Below are 19,867 nucleotides of genomic sequence, written 5' to 3'. Positions count from 1 at the left end.
CCGCGCTCCGGCGGCGGGGGGTGAGGGCGGCCGCTGCCTTCCCGCCTGGGCAGTGCCTGGTCCCAGCCGGCCCTGGGCTGGGACCCTGTTGCCCCAGCTGCCGGGGGCGGACATGCCGTGGAAGCCTGCGGAAACCTGGGAAATGCCGCTTCCTTCGTGTTGCCGTCGTCGCCGTGTCTGAGTGTCTCTCCCCGCCCCGTCGCTGGTTGCCGCGCAGGAGCGGCCCCGGGATGATGGGGCCCGGGGCTCTGCCGTTCTCCCGCTCGCTCGGGGCTGGCAGCAGCCGCCGGCGGTGCATACAGCTGCTGGGAGCTGAGCTGTGCTTTGGGGTGGCCGGGACGCGACAGGGGCAGCTGCGGGGGCTGCTGCTTGCTTGGCACAGGAGAAAGCGAAAGCTGTCACCCGGTGAGCCGGGATCTGCGAGTGCCCTCGGCTCCTGGCCGCGCTAGGGTTGCAGGAGAGACCTCGCGTGGGAGCCGTTACTCTGGGTTAAGGAGGCAAAGATCGTCTGTACAACGGCATCTAGTGAAAGCCGCTCCCTGCCCTGGGTGGGAAGAGAGAGGAGCGGTGCTTTTGGTATCTGCAGTATTGCATTCGCGCAGAGATAACTAGTTGGATTTCAAAGAGTTGTCTATCTAGTTTCTGATGCTGGTGTTTCTCTCCAGCAGCTGTTTTTAGCCCAAAAAAGCTCTCCTTGTACAGTAATTTTTTTCTAAATGTTGTTTCATAGGGTATCGCTAAAGTTGCCTTAAGGGTATTCAGAATGAATGCTGAGGGGCATTTAAAACATGAAGGAGGTAATGTGAAAAGCTGTGTAATCTGACTAAAGTTGCATTTCCTGTACTAGCCAGAGAATGGAAGAGCATTATTCAAGCTGGACCATAATATATATCTACTTTATAGTATTTGATCGAGTTGTTCTCCATAAAGATAAAATACCTTAGAGCAGGTAGATCACAGCATTAATTTGGCTGATAGAATGGTTGGTTGCCTGTCTCAGAATTCTAGCAATGATAGTAAATGGAGGGTGTCCTCAACTACTTGGAGAGGGGAGGTCATAATATGATAGGTATCACTGCTGTCCCTGTCACCCCCAGCTTCAGGTAGACAAGGTCTATCCAGATCATGTTTTTTTCCTGCTTATGCTTGCTGATTTCTTCTTGCCACATGCAAATACTTTACTCAGTTTTCTTTCCAATATAAATGGTGTTATATGTTAATTTTAGGTGATAGTTTATTTGTGTCAGGAAAATGAGTGGCTACAGGAAAGAAGTGGAAGAAAATTAAGACAGTACTGGCTGGAGTGATGGACAGCTGAGTGTGTTAACATAGTTTCCATGATCCTTTTTCCATCTGTCAAGAGAACGTCCTACAGGAAGGCTATGATAAACAAGTAGAAATGTCAAAGTGTACTTACCCAGTAAGAACTTACTGGTGTTTTGATTTTTTTTCTTTTATTCACAAAGATCATAGAATAATGGTAGCCTCACCTCATTTATAAAGATGCTTCAAAAACCAAACTGCGTATCTGGAATGTTATTCTAAAAGGTTTTACTTTTTTTTCCTCATGACAATATTTATTGTCAGTGATGCCTTATTCTTAGAACTTTACTTCTGTGATAGCCATCTTAATGGTATTTATTTAAGTATATAGGCAGTCTAAGCAATAAAGCTTTTCTTCTGTCTTCAAAGTGGGGAGCTGTTTTGCTGATCGAGGATGCTGATTAAACTCAGACACCAGAGTGAAAAGAGTAGGCTTATTTTACTGTTAAAAATTAAAGGATATAACCAAGTAATACAGAAAATAAGCAATAAGACAAAGACAGAACAGTCCACTTAATTATTACTACATACAGTGAATTATAGAAAATAAGAACAAGCAAGGTAATGCACCAAATCATTACTACACGAAGGGGAGAATAGTGATTAAGAAAGATGCATCACCCCTTGCATATGTTGCCAGCATCCCGGTCTGCAGTTGCTGGGGATCCGATCCCTCCTTGCAGTGAGGATTTGGAGAGCCTTTCCCTGCAAGTAGGAAGCCTGACGTGATGCATCCACCCGTACGTGAGGTTTCCAAAGCCGTGGCATGAGGGTCCAGCCTTACATATCAAAAATCAGCAAGTCAGAACGACCTGCACTTTTCTTTGAAACCAGATGTTTCTGCTCATCCTATTGTTGGATTCCACCCAAAACATGGCCAGGGCTCAGGGAGGGAGAACCAAGGGAGTTTCTAATGAGACCAAACACTTGGGTTCTCAGCCTTGAACAAGGGAAGTTGGATATATGCTCTCACAGCATTTCATCCTCACTACTAATTACATTTTGTCTAAGCTACGTCTTTCACTAGTGAGCATACGTATTTTGTAAATGATCAGATACTAATTAATAAATGCTAGTGGTAATGCAGATTTTGCTAATTAGCAGATATTAATAATGGCTAATGTTTGATTGTGAGGTTCATCTAGAGGTCAACTTTGTTTCAGGGCCTATTATTCAGGCCCTAGCACTACAGGAGCTTAAGCTTGTCATCAGTAGGTTTAAGCTTTGTGGCCAGAATTTAGTTCCCTTGTGTTTTTGCTGCTCAATTTTATAAGTTATGCCTCTTAAGCATTGCTAATTTCTGACTCATGCTTGCTTGAATGTCTCCTTGACTTTATCAAACTCCTCCTCAGCCTGTAACACAGTCTAGGAATGTGATTTTTCCTCTGCCTTTAAACTTCTCTAGGTAGATGGAAAATTCCACCAAGCTCTTAGCACTTCATATAGGTTCAAATATTTATATAAGGTACAAGGTGGGGAAGAAAAAGCCAGGACACTAGTTTATCTGAAACAGAGTTCATGGGCAGAATGTGAAGTTAGTGTTACTGAACAGAGTGTTTGTTAGAAACTTGATGCTGATGAGTGTGAGAAAGGGACTTTGCTGAGGTGGAAAAATTTGGCAGTACTGCATGTCCACCTTGAACTGATGTTCTGGTAAGTGCTCCTAAGGATTCTTTTCTTGGCCTCCTTAATGTGAAACATGACTCCTTCAGCTCATCTGGGATAAGTGTGAAGTACAGAACAGAACATTTAACCAATTCAGCTGAGTGCAACTATGGAATTATACAACTTTTAACTTGTTCAGTTTTATATAGCACAAAACTGAATATCTGATGATACTAATGGAAGTGATGAATCACATGTTAATGTTCTTTCTCTGAAGAGATAAAGATATCTTTTAGGGGACTTGAAGCGTAGTCTTTCAAAAGCCATACGATGACATTTAATTTTGAATTATCTAAATTTGGATTTAAATTCTATATTTTTTATATTGTGGTAAAAAACACTTCTTACTGTAATAAGTTCAGAAACATCTGCAAATGTAATATTTACAAGAACTGGGGAGTAACCAATCTGCTAAAAAAAACCCTCTACTTAATGACAGAAAGTCTCCATCAGGTTCTCAGGAACAGGTGCTAAGCCTCAAGTTGACAGTCCTAAATCTTATATAATGTATGGAAATCGTTTGCATGTAGACATTTTAAAATTTGAATTTGAGAAAACCTTCAAGTAGTCCTAATTGCTTTTGTATTTCAGTAACAGCTACAAGAAACAGATGAGAGGTCCAGGTTGTTGCTTCTCTGCATTGTGTTGCAAGCTTTTGGAAAGCCTTTGGAATGTAACAGTATTCAAACTATTTGGGTCACACCCTTTGTTCCCATGCTTTGAAGCAGTCTACCTAAGGATTAATAGTAAATTAATGTTCATATTGTATTTTAGGAGAAAAAATATTTTAGTGGTAAATGGTGATGGATTTTCTGATGGATATTTATGTATTTTCTAAGTATATAAATGTATATGAGCCTATACTAATGTTTTAGACAAGAGTTTTGAGTGTCTAATTGCAAAAAACTTTCTAATAATATAACAAGTAAGATAGAGGTTACAGTTTGTATTCTAGAAATCTTGGCTTAAATTTTTAGAAGGACCTTAGTGGGCAGCAGCATAGAGAAAATCATATTTCATCTAGTTTTCAGCCTTAACCTTTGATATTAAGAAGCAGTCATAAATTGAAGATCTTGTTTCTGGTTCTCTTGAATGGTCAGTAGGGAATATCAAAATCTTTATTTTGCATGAGAAGGCTCTGAAAAGTATCTAGTCATGCAGGTTCTGTGAGGGATGAGAGCCTAGAAGGAAATTATGAAAGAAAAAAGTGGTGGACCCAAATCATCTTCCTTTCCTGTATAGCTAGGATAGGCTTTTTGTCTAGTATGATGGTAACAAAACCACTCTTCTCCTGTTAATGGCTACATACTAGCTGTTACGGAGGAGTTTCAGAAATTGAGTTGCTGATACTGGTTTGGAAATGGTAACTGAATAGAATTCTCATGACCTTTCTTTCTTTCCAAGCAGGAGTGGGAGTACAGGGCTTCTCATTGGATATGTAACTCCAGGCTATTTTTTTTTTCACCATTGGTTGTTGTTATTGCCTATATTATCTAAAACAATCAGACATGCAGAAATTCAAAGTTTGTAAAACACTGGTGCCTGCTTTCTCTGTGTTTGTTGCTTAACTTGAAATTGAGCAAGCTGCCCAGTCTTACTGTAAAGAAGTTTCTTAGGTGGAACTGAGCAAATTGCCCAACCCTATACAAAGAATGAAAGTTGCCAAGGAGAGAAAGAAAAAAAGGCCAGTTGCTGGCAGGTCATCCTAAAGGAGGGAACAATTAACCTAAACAAATAGCATGGACAAAGAACAAACCTGAAAAAAAAAATACTGCCTCTGTTGTCACAGAACAGCTAACTGCTGTGCAACCTGTTCCCAAATAAGTTTTAGCAAGTAACAAAAGCATTGTACATGTCCTGGTGAAGGCTTTTAAAACAACTGAATCTGAAAGTGACACTAAGTCCTAGTTTAACAGTGTAGAAAATGACACCTTTACTGAGTAAATGTTAAAATTCAATTCAGTCTTATTTCATGTATTTATTAACTTCATCTCAAGAGGCTCTGAAAAGCCAAGATCTTCTGTAGGGCATTCTTTCAGTGTTAAAGGAGTTGCTATTCTAGATAGGTTTAGTCCGCTCCCATTATGGACTGTTCTGAAGATCTAGATGTAGGGTGTCTTGGGTTGTCTAATATCTTGGTAACGTTAACAGCATGATGCTAAGCTTAATACTGGCTTTGGAATTTCTGTTTCAAGTTGCAGGTTTAAAAATTCTGCATTAGCTTTCTGTTTGCTTTGTGTCCCAACTCCCTCCTGAACTTCTTTAGAAATAAGCTTTTTGATTTTTAACTCAGTGTCCTTGAAACCTGGGAATTTAGCCAACCCCAAAATGAACAAACTGTTTAGATTCAAGCAGTCCTGTAAAGGAAGAAAAGTGATCGGGTGTAAAGTCTCTCTAACTACTTTCCATATGCAGAGAAACTGAGTACAGTTTCCATCTTTAGATGGAAAGTCAACAGGAGTAGAGATGAGCAAAAGGGAGGGGAAGATACTACTGCAGAGGTCTGCAGTGTCATGAATGATGTAGAGGTCATCAGTGGAGTTGGCTGTGTCCAGATCATTTATAACTGTAAGGGAAATACAGTGGAACTGTGAATCAACTATTGTTTTATTTTTAATTGCCATTCACTGAACCAGATGACCAAAGAATATTAGAGACCAAAAATATAAATGTGTAGAAGGCAGCCACATTTTTGAAGAATGGGCTTATTTGTGGATTTCTGAATATTAAGATGCAGCTTATAGCTCACAAAGCCCCATAACTGCTGATTGCTATGTTCTTCCAAATTAACTTGTTTTGTGTAATCTTTTTTGAACAGTTTCTGACAACAGAGTAGTTAAGTGTAATGAGGTCTGTCCCTATGAGAAATCATTGACGTGCTAATTTGTTTCTTTGTTTTTTTCTCTTCAGTCTCCCACAGTCAAATCACCCGCTTGTACAGTCGCTTCACCAGCCTAGACAAAGGAGAAAATGGCACTCTTAGGTGGGTATCCACTCGTTCAGTTGTCCTTGCATTGACGCATATCTGTGATGGTGGCTTGCTGTTGCATGATGCCTGCATGTTTTCCTCGGTTGGTGAATCAGTGAGGCTGTTATACCAGGTTCTTTCATACCTACTGTCTACACGGACATTCAAGTTTGTTCTCTTCTGTGAAAGGTCAGGAAAAGTTTGGTGGTTTAACTGAGGTGCTCTAAATACCAGTTGTCTTTACTGTAGTACTGAAGGTCTGTAGCATTTAGTAAAAGGAAGGTCAGGTTTGGTATTCAGGGTCTTACAACAAATGTTCAGAAATGTGAAACCATGTTTTTTAGATTGTTATTTCTTACCTTTCTTTATGTTGCTTCTAATAATTATTAAAGTATGGTTCCAGTATGTTGTCTTCATCCTGGCTTTCATAACAAAAAGATGATTTATTTTGGGGGGAGTGTGGGCTCTTCACTGTTTTTTGATACCCAGTGTCTTCTAACACTACTTTGATCTGCAAGCCCTTTACTATACTTAACTCTTCACCTCTTGTTGTACACCCATGTCTATTAGTATGCTCAGAAATAAAAAGAAAGAGCTGGAACTGAGTCACTGTGACTAAACAAAGGCACATTTTAATTTTTAAAGTAGTAGGGTAGGATATTCCAGGGCCTTTAAACGTTTGTCTTCTGTCTAAATTTGAAAACTACAGACATGAACTGGTTTCTTTCAACTTATGATGAAATAAAGATGAGGTTTAAACTTTCTGCAAAACATTTTTCACTTTAATGGACTGAGTCTGCTGGCAAGAATATTCTCAACTGAAAGGTAAACTCTAGTTGGATGATTGCCTGTTAAAATATGTTTCTGCCTGCTTTCTTCTTTAGCCTTCCCCATTCTGGTTATATTGTGTTGGTATTGGTTTGTTCTTTATTTGCTGAACTAATTATGAATTCTGATTGTGTTAGATTTCTTATTATTCTCTCTTGATGTTGCCTACAGATTACATTAATATTATGCAAGTGTATGACAAAGAGCAGCTGTCCATGATTGCACTAGGGGTGCAATTTTTGTGACCAGCATAGTTGGCCTAAGACCATACTGCCAACGAAGGTCTGTTGCTTTTCTGTGTTGATGCTGGTACTTAGGGCTCATCTTTGGAAACTAACCTGCAGTTCTGAAAACTTGCCAAGCAAAACAACAGAAAGGAATCAGATCAGTTTTGGGGTGGATTTTTTCCCATTCACTGTATAGCTACATATGCCAGAACCAGTGCACAGGGAAGCTGGGGAGAATGCAGGAGAGAGTAGGAAGGGGAAAGGGACCTCATTGTAGCATAGTATATGGGCCCTGGCTGGGAGGGAGTTAATTTTTTTCATAGTGACTCCATCCCAGTCAAACCCAGTAAATATGGATTCAGTGATCATCTGAGGTTTTTGTATATGATCTTGCAAAATGTGATTTTAAGGAGGTGCTATAAAAGCTAGACTTACCTATAAACCAACCTAACTGTAAAGCCAGAATCACTGCTTAGAAGATGAAGGTGACCAGTTGTAAGATACACTGTCTTTACTGCCGGCTTACTGCCGTTTCCTTTCCTGAAGGAAATACGCAGTTCCTTCTGGTGCCACAAATTGCCGACTTCTCAGTTAACATTGAAGTAACTGGTTGTGGAGTTGTACTGTAAACAGGACTACTGAGTAATTGTTTTTGGTTAAAAATACACTCCCTCCCCTTTTGGTTTGTATAGATATTTTTAAGCTGACTGACTCCAGTGATTTGGACTGTGACTGTACTGTAAATATCAGACTTACATAGCTGAAGGGATGACAAAACAGATTGTGGGTGTGGAAACAATTGGGATGGGATGGGCAGGAACTTCTTAAGCCTGCTCTGTCATTGAAGCCTATGTATCATATAAATTGTGGTATTGGCAATTGTGACATACAGATCAACTGATGATATTGTAGGTAAGGTTAATAATACTTATGGCTCCAAATTATATTACATGAAAAACAGCACTAATAGCCTTTTCAAACTTTGCACATGGATTTAGTCTTCACTGATGAATACAGGTGATGGCTGCCGGTCTAGCACAATTTGAACCTAGCACACATTCTTCCTCAACTCTTCCCTCCAACTTTAAATTCACCTAATGAGTCCATAAAGTTTTTATAAACTTCAAAGTGATTGTACTCAGTTTACGTAAGAGGAATAATTAATTAAATATGCTGTGAATGTCTGTTGCACAATGCTTAGTTTCATTGTGTTATGTACCAGGAGGAGTTTGACTTTCATTGTTGATAATCATGTGGTACTTGGGAAAGGAAGTGAAGCTCATTTGGAAAATCCCAGCAACTGTGCAAGCTGTGATCCATTAACTTGCAGTCTTGGCCTCTAAGCATAGCCTGCTCCCAAATGTGGCAGACTTAGTGGTGTTCAAAATTTAAAACCTGTCCTGGCACCCACAATATGTGGAAACTATTAAGTTTAAGTAATGAAAACTACTTCCTAAAAAAAACAATGAGGAGAGAGTAAGAACTACAGCTCGAAAGGTCATAAATGTTGGTTTCTGAAATACTGGTTAAAGATAACTTGCTACTTTGAGACAAGCAAGATGAAGTTAGCACTTGCTTACTGCTGCCAAGCAGTTTAGAAGGCATGTCTTCTGTTTGTTTCCTGTGAATGATTGTTTCTGTAAGGATGACTTAGACCTTTGACTTGCAAATCAGACATGGCAGAAATCACTCATGTGACTATGATCAGGTGAGGTGTTAGGCAGTTCTTTATGGCATGAAATAAATCTTTAAATGTGTATCACCCTTCTGAAAGGGAAAAACTGTGTTGTCCTTATGTATTAAAAATGGGCAAGGTAAAGAGCATTTTCTACAGAAGTTCTGGGAGATGATGACTAATCCTGGTGGTTAGAGAAGACAGGTAGTTTATTCTGAAACTGTAATCCAAAGCTGAAATCTTTCCTAGCCAGATGTTTCTATTCTGTTGTCATGGTTTAACCTCAGCTAGCAACTAAGCACCACTAAGCTGCTCACTCCTCTTACCTGCTAGTGGGAGGGGGAGGAGAATTGGAAAAAAAAAAAAAAGTAAAACTCAGTTTGAGATAAAAATGGTTTAATGACTAAAATATAATGATAGTAATGAGAAGGTATATAGTTAAAAAGGTGGAAAGAAATAAAACCCAAGAGAAGACAAGTGATGCACAACACAGTTGCTTGGGCATCAGTCAGCAGGTGCTAAGCAGCCATCTGCCCTTCCTGGTCAACCCCACCCCAGTTTGTACACTGAGCATGATGTTCTGTGGTATGGAATATCCTTTTGGCTAGTTTGTGTTAGCTGTCCTGGCAATGTTCCTTCCCAGCTTCTTGTGCGCCTGCTCGTTGGCAGAGCAGGGGAAGCTGAGAAATTGTTAAATTGGGATAAGCCCTACTTGTTAACACACTGATGTTGTTGCTAACATCATTATCACACTAAATCCAAAACACAGCACTGTACCAACTACTAGGAAGGAAATTCTCTCTATCTCAGCCCAAACAAGGATACTAGTGTACCAGTGTGCAGTTTCAAGCTACTTTGTTTTTATAATGTTACATAAATGAGGTGTAAGAGAAGGGTATTAGAGACAGAACTTAATGTGCCTTGTTTTGCCTTCCCCCTTTCTCCCCTTATCCTCTGAATGACTACAGCCATGATTACTTATTAACTCTTACAACATTTTTCTATGCTATTAAAGCATTTATATTTTTCCCTAGCTTCACTTTTCCTAAACAAAATGTTTAAGCTCCCTCAGACTTGCCCAATCTGAATGGAACTCGGTTGTAAAAGCCAGGACAACACTGTTCCTTTGAAAATTCTTTTGTCACCTTTAATTTCAATATTGTGATGTGCTGAGTTGCCAGAAAAAAAGGTTGGTACCCTGGACATCTGTAGCCACATCTACATTGTAAAATCTGGAAGCATGTTTGTTTTGCCTACATCCTAACTATAGGTCAGGAGAAAGCCAGTGTGTATGTTTTCTTTACATTCTGACTTTCAAGATGAGGAAATTGAAGCATATGACCAAGATAACTATGTGCTTGCTTCAGTGAGTCTCCTTGTTGGGCTGGTACTGAAGCGTACAGCACACGAGAATAAATCTGCTCCAGAATTTATCTACTAGTATAAGTACCTCTAGACAGACACATAATAGAGCTATAAAAAGGAGATACTTGTCTAAACTGCTCCTTGTGTATGTAACTTTTGCATGGAGCCTCTCACTTACAGTACTGCACTGGTGAAATGACAGGTTAAACATTTCAGAGGTATTTTTTACTGTACAGCAGTTGGTATGGTCTGGTGAGTGTGGAAGAAGGAAGTATTCTGAAAACTGATAAGTGAGGAGAATAGATGCACTGAGGTGTTTGTGCGTATCTCATGCTTATGAAAGCTGTTCACAAGATGGTGTCTCCTGGAGACCTTCAGAAAGCCTCTGGTCCTGAGAGAAGGGTAACAAGCTAGCCAGGCCATCTGTTGGTCTTTGCCAGTGAATTGAATCATCTCAGTGATGTCAGGCTTGTTCTTACTAGTTCAAACTGATACTGCAAGATTTCAAAATAAAACATAGCTCCCTGAATGTGGACTCCTTTATGTTTGCTTAAGAAAATGCAAAGGATTTTTAGCTTTCTCTAAACCAGACAAGACAGGTGGGATATGGGTTTGGATTGGAGAATGACAGGGTGCTGCAATAGTCTGTACTTCCATCTTTGACTATGCTTTGTTCACACTGCTTCCCCCCCTCTTGCTCATCTGATCACCTTCCTTTACTTTTAGCGTACTACTTAGCCTAATGTTTATAAGCCAGTTACTTCTCTGATAATTAAGCAATGTTTAAAATTTGTGTAGAGCATGTGTAAAGATGAAGTTAGATGAGGCGGTTGACACAGCTGTGAGAGGAGGAGATCCATCCTCTTCCCCTGTTATTTCTCCAGTCTCCCAGGACCTTTTTGTCAGACATGGTGCTGTTAGATTCTTGAAGTGTCAACCACTTCGAGTTGCTAATTTAACAGAAATATAATTGGGAGGATGGAGAGGAGGAAGGTGAGGAGCTTTTTTGGGGGTTAATGTGATACTTAGACCACCAAAAGGTTTGATGAATGACAAAGCTGATGTTAGCGAGGGAAGGGAGCAATGAAACCTCTTCAGTTACCTGTTAAATCTGTTTGACCATCTTGCATGATACACCTCACTACTTTTAATTATTTCTCCTTTTGAAGTTATTTCTTGTTATGAAAAATGTCCAGAGGATATAGATTTCATCTACCACTTTTGTTTTGCATATGGTTTGTTTTCTCTCTGTTTTACTTCTCTCAGCTCTCGATCCCTAGCCCCCTCACCTCTGTTGAGGGAACAGTACTTTCTGCTACTATCTAGAAGAAGGATGAACAACCAGAAATAAAGGAAGAAAAACCAGCTCTAGTAGGTTTCTTGCAGCCTTTGGGGTAAGGCAGAGCCACCTTTATGGTAGGGATCTGCTGTGTGCCTTGGAGGGTGTACTCATGCTTAGAAATACTTGTCTTAGAACCTACAAATTCCTTACTGCAAAGTATGTCTAAGTGTGCGTGCACTGGCATATATATTAAATGGTTGGCCTGCATAATGGTGACATGCAGTTAAAGGTTGCTTTGCACATTATGTTTAAGCAAGGATTTAACAGAAGCCAGGTTCCTGGAAAGATATGTTAAAAGAGCCTTGTTGCTACGGCACATGAACACAGTAGAACGAAGTAGATGGCATCAAATTTCCTGTGAGTGCCAGCCTCAACCAGGTGAAGTTGGTCCCTAATGACTGCAGGAAGCCTTAGTTTATAAAGTGGAGAATAACTTGCATCATGCATTCATTTACTTTTATGGCTGTTGCAGCTATTTCAATTATAACAGTCACTCAGTAATGTGCTCTTAATAAGCAAAAATGGTCTATTGCAATTCTGATAATGACAGGACAAATAGATTTGAAACCTGGAGAGTTATTTGTGGTTAATTGTTAATCTCCTGTTAGAAGGCAGAACAACTGGAGACTGAAATGCTGAGTGTAAATTGAGAGTTAATACTAAGAAAAAATGATATGCAGGTAAAAAAAGTCTGAAACATTAGTATTTTTCTCTAAATGGAAGAGAGGGCAGTTGCTGCTTTTAGCTTGTAAATGGTAGCATTGACACTGAAGTCCTGTTAAAATTTTGTTATGAGGACATAGGCTTTCACATCACTGCGTCTCCTGTGTAAATTGCTAATGCATACTTTGCCTTTCAGCTATAGCTTAAAGTGCAGCAGTCCTGAAGGGACAAGCTGATTTTATACAGATGTTAACTTTGCCTATTAAAAATAATTCAGACCTGGTCACAGCAGAAGTTTGCTGGGATAGCTTAAAAATATGGACAGGTTGTTCTATTAGAAGGTCAAAGAGTTTAACCGTGCTGTAACAGACGTATTTATAATTGGGATTCTTTAACGGTGCTGTGGTGCAACTGGGTGTAAGGAGTGCTTTAGAATGCATTTTAAACTAGAATGTCTTGCTTCTGTGCCTTTCCCAGGCTAGACTAGTAATAAGGTTAGCTATTTCATTTTTTCCCATGTCTTTAAGATCACAGTAGGAGTTTAAATCTATTTAAAAGGTTTAAATAATCTCAAAGTCCACTGGTGTTTCCTTTACTCTGCTAGTTTTTTTGGTGTAATGACATCATGAATTGTTGCTGATTCATTTAGTGAGCACAGGTTTCAAAAGTAGCAAATATTTAGTAACCAAGTTTGAGATTTTGATCCAAATTTCAAAATCAGCAGGACTATATTTGACTTGAAGGAGATTGCCAGTATTTTGGGAGATTGGGTGAGAAATGTCAAGTTACGTATCCAGACAGAATAGATTTTCGTTTTTTTACAGCCTTATGCCATTGCTGTTATCTTTGCAATTTAAAACCTGAATGATTATGGAGTACATCTTGTACTAACTGATAAATTGCTGTGTTCTGTTGTAGTGGGGAAGAAATAAAAACCCAACTCAAAGCCAAACCTGTTGACCAAAGTGTTCACTAAGACACACTTGGCGTGTCTGCCTTGGTCAGGCCAAGATTATCCCACTTCCCCATTAGTGACATTGTAATAGGTTAAAAGAAAAAACTATTAGTTCAACTCTAATAGAAAGAACCCTATGTTCATGTCATACTGATCTAAAATGTGTTTATTTAAAAAAAAAAAATAAAATTTGGAAGCCATATTTCCCCTCAAAGCCATTTCAGAAGCTTTCCTTTCCTTAAATTGCAAACTAGTTGGCATCATTACAGGAAGGTTTCTAGCACAAACAATGTTAGCATCTGAGAAGTGCAGTTAACATGATAAATGAACACTGCTAGTCTGTAATGTAATACAGGCTTGGCGTTGTCTTTTATTTTGTTTTGTGCCATTAGTCATAGGGAAAACATGATTTAAAGAGCTACATTTTAAAAACCACCAAGTGTCTTGCAGCAGAAATAGAACCCAGCGGATGTTTTACTGTGAATTCTTTTTAAGCAACTCTTTCTCCTCTGACTTCAACTTTATGCAGACTGGTGTTCTTGCTTTATTTAGCCGTGAAGACTTCCAGCGGATTCCAGAGCTTGCCATCAATCCACTGGGAGACAGAATTATCAATGCCTTCTTTCCAGAGGGGTGAGTTCCAACAGACTGAATTTTTCAGCAGGCACAAAATTTGTAGTTAGAAGTTTTGATAGGAGTGAAATGCTGATAATTAAAGCACAGCACTTGAATTTACTAATAGCTGAACACCTCAAACTTGTTATGAAATGTGTGAGGGTACGTTGTTTCCTCAGCATGTTTTCATTCTGTAATGAGAAATACTTCACAACCTTACAAGAGTTTTGTGTGCTTTATTCATTGACAAACTCAGACTTCATGTCACGTCACAGTTTTCCATTCTTTTTGCTCTGCTGCTGAATGCTTCTAAAGAAAGTCAAGGGCAGGTATGGACTTTGGTTCTTAGAGCAAACTCGTAGTAATACTATTTTATGCTAAGTAATTCAGTCTTGTTTTTCACCTTTTAGTGTCTAAGTGTATATTTGTTATTAGATCAGCTTTTTCTGTTTAGTTCTTGATGACATTTAGCATATAATTTATGGCACTTCTAACATAAATCCAAAGAGATGATCAAATTTTCAGTACTGTCTCTCTTCGTTTCACGTCTCTAGATTGTTCTATAGAATCTGGTGCTGTTCTTGAGCATGTTTGTCATTACTGATTGGCAAAGACTGGATTGTCTAATCAAGTCATACCAGCTAATATCAGGCAGGGTTTCCTGAATAGAAAACAGGAGTCCTAGAAAGCTACCTAAGTAGGTAGCTGGTTCCCACAAACTCTAGAGAAGAGAGCTATTTGTCAGAGAGCAGTTGGTAATGGCTGCCTCACAAGCAGGAGGCAAAGGTGACAGCAAAGCTGGCAGGGGTGATGTACTTGCTGACAAAGGGCGCAGCACCTGAACAGGAAATGTAGAGCAGGTCCAGTGACGTCACATCAGCCAGCAGTCCAGTGGCTGCTAGACAAGTTAGCAGTGGCGAAGCAAGTCTTAGGCGTGTCTAGGGAATCAGGGTCCAGATCAGCAAAATACATTACCAGACTCTGGCATAGCTGCAGAATAGCTCAGGCAAGGGCCAAGGGTGAGAACTTCAGCATAAATAGAGTTAGCAGGCAAGGGGAGGAGAGCCCTCCACAAGACTTCTCATGGCTTCCTTTTTTACACATCATGCTTCACAATAGCATGATCCCAGGTTGCAGCTGCACTGTATGGGAGCTGGGTTTGAGCATAGGCAGCCAAACCCTGGGGAGGTGGGACTGGAAGAGTCTACATGGTGTTAATGCTTTTTACATTCATACTCTTCTTTAGTGAAATAAAGAACTTGTATAAACTGTGCTAAAACTGACCTGCTGAAATGCTTATGCAGAGAGGACCAGGTGAATTTCCGTGGATTCATGAGGACACTAGCCCACTTCCGACCCATAGAAGATAATGAAAAGAGCAAAGACCAGAATGGACCAGAACCACTCAACAGCAGAAGTAACAAGCTCCATTGTAAGAAATGTGAACCTTCCTATAGAAGCAATTATTTTTTTTTTCTGGGAAGGGAGTGAAGGGGCTTGGGATCTTCTGTACAGTCATTCGCTGTAGATGATATCCTCTAACACCTGATTAACATACGAGCTTACCTGTTCAGAATGTCAACAATTGACCCATTCTTGTACTGGAATTTGGTGGAATTGATTGAATCTCAAGTAATGTAGCTGCTTTTCCAAATGTATCATAACAGAAGGGTTTCAAAATGGTTTGCGTCCGAAGTTATTTCAGATTTAGAAGCAACATCCCACATGTGAATGGTCTTTTCTGCTTCTTTCTCCAGTCTTCTATATAATATAGTGCTTTTTCTTCACCTTCAGTTGAGTGTTTTCTTGAGTATCTGGATGTCTGTCTACAGTATATGAGTGGAATGCTCCTGCTCACTAATTAAAGTTGGCAGCAGTCCTCAGAGCACCTAAAATTTCTGTTGTATCTCATCCAGAATATAGTCAAAGGGATTGAATGGTAATGTAAAAATTATTGGCTCTGAAGTTAAAGGATTAAATGTATTTTAGTGGTAACATGAATTTAATGGTGAATTAAAATTCTAAGCTAATTCTCCGACAATAATTAATACTTTTTTTTTTTTAAATAAATGTATTGTTATGAAGAAAAATAATGGCACTTGAGTCAAACTGTTCGTTCTTTTCTTCCTTGTAGTTGCTTTTCGGTTATATGATCTAGATAAAGATGACAAGATTTCCAGGGATGAGCTTCTTCAGGTAAGTAGCACAGGGCTTCTTTGAATGACTCCATCATGACTTTCTCTGTGACTTGCACCCATCTAGAATGAAGAGGGAAGTTAACAACAGTCATCTCAAAAGAACTGAAGGAATTTGGTGGCTAATTGCTTATATCTGTTTTAAAACTTTAGATATGGTATGAGACTTTAATCTCACTTGGTAGCACAGGCTGTTCTATCACATGGGGAGTGCTAGAATCAAATTTAAGGCATAGTGCTAGGCTAAGCAGATCCTGTTGGAAACAATACCTAAATATCCAACAAATACACTAAGCCCCTTAAGTACTTTCTATGACTTTCAAAGGTCCTTCTGTCAGGACTTCACAGGGACAGTCCTTGAGGTGGATTAGGTTGTTTGCCTGATCCTCTGCGCATCCTCTTGATAGAATAAAACTTCTTGAAATTGCAACAAAGGTAATCAAAGTTCATCAACACTGCATATATATGAAACTAGGCTTGAGCTGGGAGTAATTACATACTACTAATCCTGGGAAGTAGACATGGCAATTTGTGGTTCCTGATGTAGGACAAGGGTTTCCATTTGACTGAAACTGCCCTCTTGTATCTGCATAGAAAATGTTTCACTAACTGTAGAGAGTAATGGCAGTTATAATTTGGCCATACACTTAGAAAATTCCTGTAGGCAAGTATCTCAAACAGCACATACTCAATCAAATGTTTGGTATGTTTTGTGGGGGAAAAAATAGACAAAAGCATTGGAAAAAAAGGTACTCATTCCTAGTTCCAAAAGCTTTCTCATATTTCTGCCTCTTCCTGCTGCCTAGTAAAAAAGCAAGATTCTTTGTCAGAGGTGGCTACAGACGGAAGCTGTCTTTCCTGAAAGCCTTGATGTACAAAGGACAGATAGGAGTCTGTCTAGAAATTACTTCCATTGAAATCCTCCAGGGTTGTTCTTGTATGATGTTATTTTGACAGTATACATGAGAAAAAAGGCACTAAGAATACTTCTGTTCCTATGTCAATAATGGTTATTTTGTTTTTTTAAAAAAATAAATCTAGGGACTTTTGTATGTTACAGGTATTACGGATGATGGTTGGTGTCAACATTTCAGATGAGCAGCTGGGCAGCATTGCTGACAGGACAATCCAGGAAGCTGATCAAGATGGAGATAGTGCCATCTCCTTTGCAGAGTTTGTGAAGGTTGGTAAACTAAACTTTTACTTACTAAATGAAACTGCCTAGTAATGGACAAGTCATTCAGACTTAAATGCAAATAGAAACAGAGAGGAAGTCTTTCAGATAGTCGTGCCTGCCTTTGGGCAAAGCTAGCCTCCTGCTAGTTCTTTTTCTTCCCTTCATTATCACTATCAAATATCAGTCCATATTTTCTTCATAATCTTACATAAGCTACAGCACTGAATATACTGCAGAATTTTCACTTTTTTTACTTTGCAACCACTTGCTACACAAGTAGCCTGACTAGCACAGTTATAACACAGCAATTTGCTTGCTATCATTGTACTGATCAGTTTTCAGTTGTAGATTTTTATCTTAGTGACACAAGTAATATCAGTATTCAAGCTCCTAGCTCTAGTCCTTTGAACTACATATTTTGTTAGTCAGAAATGGGTAACTGTAAGTGTCAGTGTAGAAAGTTGTCCTATAGTAGAACAATTTTAAACTACCTAATGAGATGGTAGTGACAAGACAAACCAGGCTTATCCTGGAGTGAACAATGACAGGACAAGAAGCAACAGAAACAAATTGAAACATGGGAAATTCTGGTTAGCTGTAAGGAAAACTTTTTACTAAGAGGGTGATCATAGCTGCTGAAGATGTAGAACCTCCTTCCTTGGAGGGGTTTAAAACTTAACCAGACAAGGCACTGAGCAGCCTGTAGGAGTTGAGTGAGTTGGCCTAAAAGACCTCCAGAGGACTCTTCAAATAGGAATTATTCTAATCTTGGAACAGTAAAGTCTACTGCCTGCAACAGGCTGGAGCAGCTTAATGTCTTCATACATCAGTGTTAATAGTAGTTCAGTGAATGAAGTTGCCACCCCGGTTTTACAATTATTTGTTAGTGATGCTGGGGTCTTGATTTTTAGCTCTTCAGTGACTGCTCCTGCCACTTCCTCTACTCCGTTCTCCCTTCTGTTTCCTGGCTGTGCATTCCCACACAGTCTAATTTTGGGAATCCAAGCCTTTCTGGGCTGTTGGCAGACTGAAACTGCATTAGTTAACGTTTTGGTTGACGCCTTCTTCCAGCTTTAATGGCTGAAGTTTCTTTCCTTGGAAGGACCTTAGTCTGGAATGAAAAATAGCAGTCTCTAGATGAAAGACTGGCATGCCAAATTGAAGACATCCCATGTTCCTGCCCATTTCCTCTATACTAGAGTAAGAAACCTTGTAGGAGAAGTATGTACAGTAACTTAAGTAGTTGTTTCTGAATTCTGTTGCAGGTTTTGGAGAAAGTGGATGTAGAGCAGAAAATGAGCATTCGATTTCTTCACTGATGGATGGAGAACCTATTCCTTTCTACCCCTACTATATAATGAATAGAACTTCATTTTCTCCTTAGCACCTTCCCCCAGAGCATTGCTGCTGGTGCATATACATCTCCAACCTCTCCCTGATTTATTCTACCAATGTGAACATTCCCTGTGCATCAGGAACAAAGGGAAATGGCTGCCATGCAACTTGGAAAGGAGCATTTTAAATTTTTTTTAAATCTTTCCCCTCAGTTGTTTTTTGTTTTTTTGGTTTTTTTACCCTATCCCTTGTCTCCTTCCTGCACTGCTGTTTCAGCAAAAATGTCTCTCCTTATATACTGCCGTTTAATCTACAAACTGATTCTTCTGAGCTCTGAATCTGAGGATGGAAAAACTGGAACATGCCACAGAAGCGCCCTCTGAAAACACTTTGGAGACAAGCACCTACTCAAATACTAGGTGCGGTGATAATGATTCACTTCTGCTTCCAGTAGCAACATCACATTACAGCTGCTTTCCCCCCCCCCCTTTCCCATTTGGCTCTTTACATGCAGATTTGTTTCACTGCTGCTTCCAAATCTGCCTTTTACTTGAGGACTTCTCAATTTCTATGGCTTCATTGTACAACTAGCACTGAATGCATGATGATAGCCTAGAGTACTTTGAAGTACTGTGAATAGATTTTATTCTTTTGGGATGAATTCACAGGGACAATAGGAGAATCTGTGGTGGAGACAGGCTGTGGTGTCCTCAAAAGGAATAGGAATTCTGCACTAAGTCACTTAAATTGTTCCACTAACAGATGCAGAAACTTTCCTTTGACTAGTTTGCAGGCTTGACAGCTAGTGGACCATGAAGTGCCCTCTCCAGCTTGCTTTGCTCTAGGATCCCTCCTCTCATCAGGGTGGTTTTGCCTCTGAAAGTATAAACTTCTTTACGAGTGTACATAATGCAAGGAAACTAATCATGCCAAAAATCTGAACTTATAGTTCTGTTACTGCCCCCTGGTAATAGTGTCATAACACTAAGTACTGATATATATATAGAGATATATATATATATATATATAAAATTATTTTTTTTTAATCATAGGGCCTGGATAACCAATCCAGTGCCCTGGATAATTATTTTCAATTTCTAGTATGGAAGTCCTGGTCGGTTAGACTTGTGTTGAGGGTAGTAGCTGTATTTATGAAAGCTCTAGCATAAGAATATATGGGGAAGTATGTATTCTCCCAAATATTTCGGACTGTATTTCTATGCAATTCAGTACACTTACCCATCAGCTTGAAGTGTAAAATTACCGCTGCTAAAAAAAAAAAAACCCAACAACAAAAACCAAACAAAATTTTTACAGATGACACAAAAACTGGCAGAACGAATAAAGGCAGTCATTCAGAGCAATCACGATCGCTTGGTAGCCGCGGCCCAGGCAGGCGGCAGGGCTGGTGCTGCCGGGCTTTCGCACGCAACCGCGTGGTGGGGAAGGGGGGGGGCCCGCTGCTGAGCGGTGAAATGGAGGACGGGGAGCGGCAGCAGCGCTGCTCCGCCCTGGGGCTCTTGAGGGGAGCGCC

At 39.7% G+C, this 19,867-nt stretch overlaps 1 protein-coding gene across 1 annotated transcript; it reads left to right on the top strand.

Moving 5' to 3' along the window:
• Window positions 1–1,690: 1,690 nt before the first annotated feature.
• On the top strand, window positions 1,691–19,327 carry CHP1 (calcineurin like EF-hand protein 1). The gene is made up of 7 exons (XM_026848974.1): window positions 1,691–1,751; window positions 5,899–5,971; window positions 13,564–13,644; window positions 14,931–15,058; window positions 15,761–15,822; window positions 16,882–17,004; window positions 18,264–19,327. Exons 1-7 carry the CDS (start codon window positions 1,718–1,720, stop codon window positions 18,315–18,317), a joined length of 555 nt encoding a protein of 184 aa, XP_026704775.1. The 5' UTR covers window positions 1,691–1,717; the 3' UTR covers window positions 18,318–19,327.
• The last annotated feature ends 540 nt before the right edge of the window (window positions 19,328–19,867 follow it).

The sequence above is a fragment of the Athene cunicularia genome (genome assembly GCF_003259725.1).
Source record: "Athene cunicularia isolate RWA chromosome 5 unlocalized genomic scaffold, athCun1 chr5_part1, whole genome shotgun sequence".
Taxonomy (NCBI): Eukaryota; Metazoa; Chordata; class Aves; order Strigiformes; family Strigidae; genus Athene; species Athene cunicularia.
The sequence above is the reverse complement of the archived record's forward strand: the minus strand, read 5'-3'. Positions and strand labels throughout refer to the sequence as shown.